Here is a 3384-nt window from a genome sequence, read left to right on the forward strand (position 1 = left end):
CAGCTGCTGACATACATATGTGTGCTGCTACTAGTGGGTTCCCATCATCAGGTTAACAATGCTATTGTTTTCTCATTTTAAAAGCTGTGCCCTTCACTGTGGTTGGGTGTATTTAGCACTTGGGATTACCCAAACAACAATAACCACAGACTCTTCTTTAAAAACGTGATGCAATTGCTGCCATGTTGATGCCTGCTGGTGTGGTCAAAATGTATGTGTGGCCATCATGTTCCAACAAGTGACTACTTGAGAGAATTAAAGCTGAGTAACCTGTGCATAGGTGCTCTGTCACTTAACTCCACCTCCAATGGTCCCTGAACCAGTATGCCCTACCTCTCTGATGGTAGTTGGGCAAAAACCACACCCCACTTTGACATAAAGGAAAGGCCATAACAGTTAGTACACCCAGATATCAGGCTGCTGCTAAGCAAAGATGAAGCTCCTTGCTGTCCTTGTACTCTGTTTGACCCTGGGTTTCAGCAGTAAGTCATTTATTTTTTAACCCATCTTTGCATTTTTATTATGATCATATTACAGGCAGAACAAGGATGTCAGTGTGTTTATAACACCAGTCTGTCCGGTTTGTTTCCAGATACGCTGGACTCATGTCAGGGACGATGTGTTTATGGAACAGATAGCAATTACTCGTGCCAGTGCCAGTCAGCAACTCATGGGCAAAGCTTTTTTTTTTTTAGTATATGTCCAGCAGGTGTCATTGTTGGGCTAGTCCATATAATGAACGGAGATTAAAAGGGTTCAGTTTGTTCATTCCCTAACTGCATCTGTTGCCTCTATGTTGAGTATAACCCAGTGGTGGAAGATGTATTTTGATACATGAAAGCAGCAATACTAGAGTATAAAGATACTCCAGCTTTCATTGTGGAAAGTTGATGTTTTATGGTTTGTGTGGTGATCTAAACAGCGGTTTAAATGTGATCTCTGACTCAAGCAGAGTTAAGTTGGACTATTTCACATACTGTTTTTAACGTGACTTATTTACATTCCTGTTATCTGTACTCTGACATCTCCAGTAACACACATATGTGCATGTATTTTGTAGATGCGGGTGGTACCGTAACTGATGCAGAGATCAAGTCTATCTCTGAGAGACTTTATTCTCTGGACTCAAACAAGGCTTCAGCCTCAGACTTGGTCATTGACCCTCAGGCTCTGGTGGCCGACTCTCAGACCAGCTCTGAGACAGATCGCTCCTCAAAGCCGTGAGAAAAGCCGTTTTATCAGCACAGCAATCTCTCGCTACATAGCAGTTTTTCTATGTCCTAAATCTTTTTTTTTCTGCTTTCAGCTTGTTCAGCTACCTGAATGAGAATGCTCTCTTCTCCAAGCCCACCTACGCTGCTCTGCTGTCTGTGCTGGACAACTACAACAGGATGACTGGACAGGCAGAGAACTTCAGCTCTCAGCAGCTGGCTGAGCAGGACAAGTTTGTCAGGGAAACTATGTCCAACACTCAGCTGGGACGGGAGCTGTTTGCTTTTCTCTACAACAAGGGTAAAACATTTCTATGCATGATATTTCACCTTCACGCATCCTCAGCAATACTTGAAGGTCGGGTACGGTTATCCTCGTGTGTTTTCAATGTCTGTGTTTATATCTTAAGGCATTTACAAATCAGAGGAAGACTTCATTCAGGACCTGAAGATGATGTGGTTTGGTCTGTACTCTCGCAACAACAACCAGCTGGACTCCAGCGGCTTTGAGCACATCTTTGCAGGTTTGGACAGAGCAGATTTCTTTTGAACATCTTATTTATTTGAAAACATATTCTCTTTTTTGTACTATTTTAAAACCACATTCTCTAACAGGAGAGATCAAGGGAGGAAAGGTTTCCGGTTTCCACAACTGGATCCGGTTTTATCTTCTTGAAAAAAGTGGAAAGCTAAACTACTACAGCCACAGCTTCAATGGGCCTGTAAGCACTGATGATAAAAATCCTAAAATACTCTTTTAATTTACAAAGGGCGCTGCATTCATTTTTTTCTTTCTTGCTTCAGTGGACTACATTTCCTGATGTCTTGGGGATGCAGTTCATGTGGGACAGCTACTACAAGCAGGTTGGCTCTGCGGTCATTGGCTGCAGCCCGGAATTTGACTTTGCCATTTACAGCCTCTGCTACATCACTCGTCCTGGAAAACAGTGAGTAAATGTTCACATCCTGTGACGCCTTATTGAACGTGGATCTGTTCTCATTTCTGCTGTCTATCATCATCCTTAGGTGTCATCTAAGTGTGGGAGGGAAAACGCTCATTATTCAGACTTACACCTGGGATAATTCCTCCTATGGAGATGGGAAGAAGTTCATTGGCTCGGCCTATCCCGCATCCCCTTAAAGACTGACATTTCCCCCTAAACAATAAACAAATTGCAGAGCTGCCTGCAAGTGTTTCATTGCACTCATTATATAATTGTTTTGAAATCATTTTCCCAATAGTAGCATTTAAGTTCAAGTTCCCGAATTGAAAGATGTAATGTGATGTAAATTTGTCACAACCTTCCCTCCTGTATTAAAACAATACAGAGCAATAAATTAAAAAATACTTTATCTCCTAATGATGGTTTCTTTCTGATTATCTAGTTGCATAAACAAAACTGTAAACCAGCAATTAATCTGCAGTGAAACCTTTCAGAGAAGTCTCTCGGAGCATGAGAATGTGGCGATCTCCCAGGGGCACGATCAAGCTGTGCCTAATGGGGCAAAAAATGGGCGTTTACACACCGTGAGCGGGCACAACGCTGACACTAACCGTTCAGTCATAAGAGCGTGTGCACACTTGACACAATTGCTTATTGTCTTATGTAAGAGCAAAACAAAAAAACAGAAAACAAAATGCAGTCTTTTGCAGTATGAACTATAGAAACAAAGAGACATTAACAGATCTTGTTCTGCTTGACCTGCTCTGAACAGTAACCACCAGCTAAACCTGTTCTTATCAGCTGTCCATAAAGCTGCCAGTGTGTATAACTCCCCAGTGTGTGGGGTTAAGAATGTGTGTGTGTGTGTGTGTGTGTGTGTGTGTGTGTGTGTGTGTGTGCTTGTGCGTTTCTGCCTTTATAAATGGATGTGTATGTGTGTGTCCAGCTGGTATGGGGGTTGATTTTACTCTTTCACTCATCTAGGGTGACTAACAGGATAAATTCTGGTCTGCCGACAGAACAGGGGGGACACACTTGCTGCCCTGTTTAAAGAAAGTATTACAGGAGGTGGATCTGCCACTGATCCCATTGTCCACCAGTCTGTGTGCATTCATGCAAAACAAGAGCACAAGACCAGTCAGTCCGCAGGAAAACTCAGCCTTCAGCAATTCATCTGATTTAGGCCTCACATGTAGTCAAAGTGCTGCAGCAACATGACAATAAAGTTC

At 42.6% G+C, this 3384-nt stretch overlaps 1 protein-coding gene across 2 annotated transcripts; it reads left to right on the forward strand.

Annotated features, from left to right (window-relative positions):
• The first annotated feature begins 408 nt into the window (after positions 1–408).
• Positions 409–2539, forward strand: endou (endonuclease, polyU-specific). Of its 2 annotated transcripts, XM_085354096.1 has the most exons (8): positions 409–482; positions 593–674; positions 1032–1220; positions 1307–1512; positions 1622–1735; positions 1827–1933; positions 2016–2158; positions 2238–2539. In XM_085354096.1, the coding sequence occupies exons 1-8, from the start codon at positions 434–436 to the stop codon at positions 2350–2352; spliced, it is 1005 nt and encodes a 334-aa protein (XP_085210222.1). In that variant the 5' UTR covers positions 409–433; the 3' UTR covers positions 2353–2539. The 2 variants fall into 2 exon arrangements, with proteins under 2 accessions (XP_085210222.1, XP_085210221.1); XM_085354095.1 differs by lacking the exon at positions 593–674 and having other exon boundaries at positions 1061–1220.
• Positions 2540–3384: the final 845 nt, after the last annotated feature.

This window comes from Diplotaxodon limnothrissa, linkage group LG5 (assembly GCF_057381915.1).
Source record: "Diplotaxodon limnothrissa isolate DT_005_m linkage group LG5, D_limnothrissa_male_GT1.1, whole genome shotgun sequence".
NCBI classification, from domain to species: Eukaryota; Metazoa; Chordata; class Actinopteri; order Cichliformes; family Cichlidae; genus Diplotaxodon; species Diplotaxodon limnothrissa.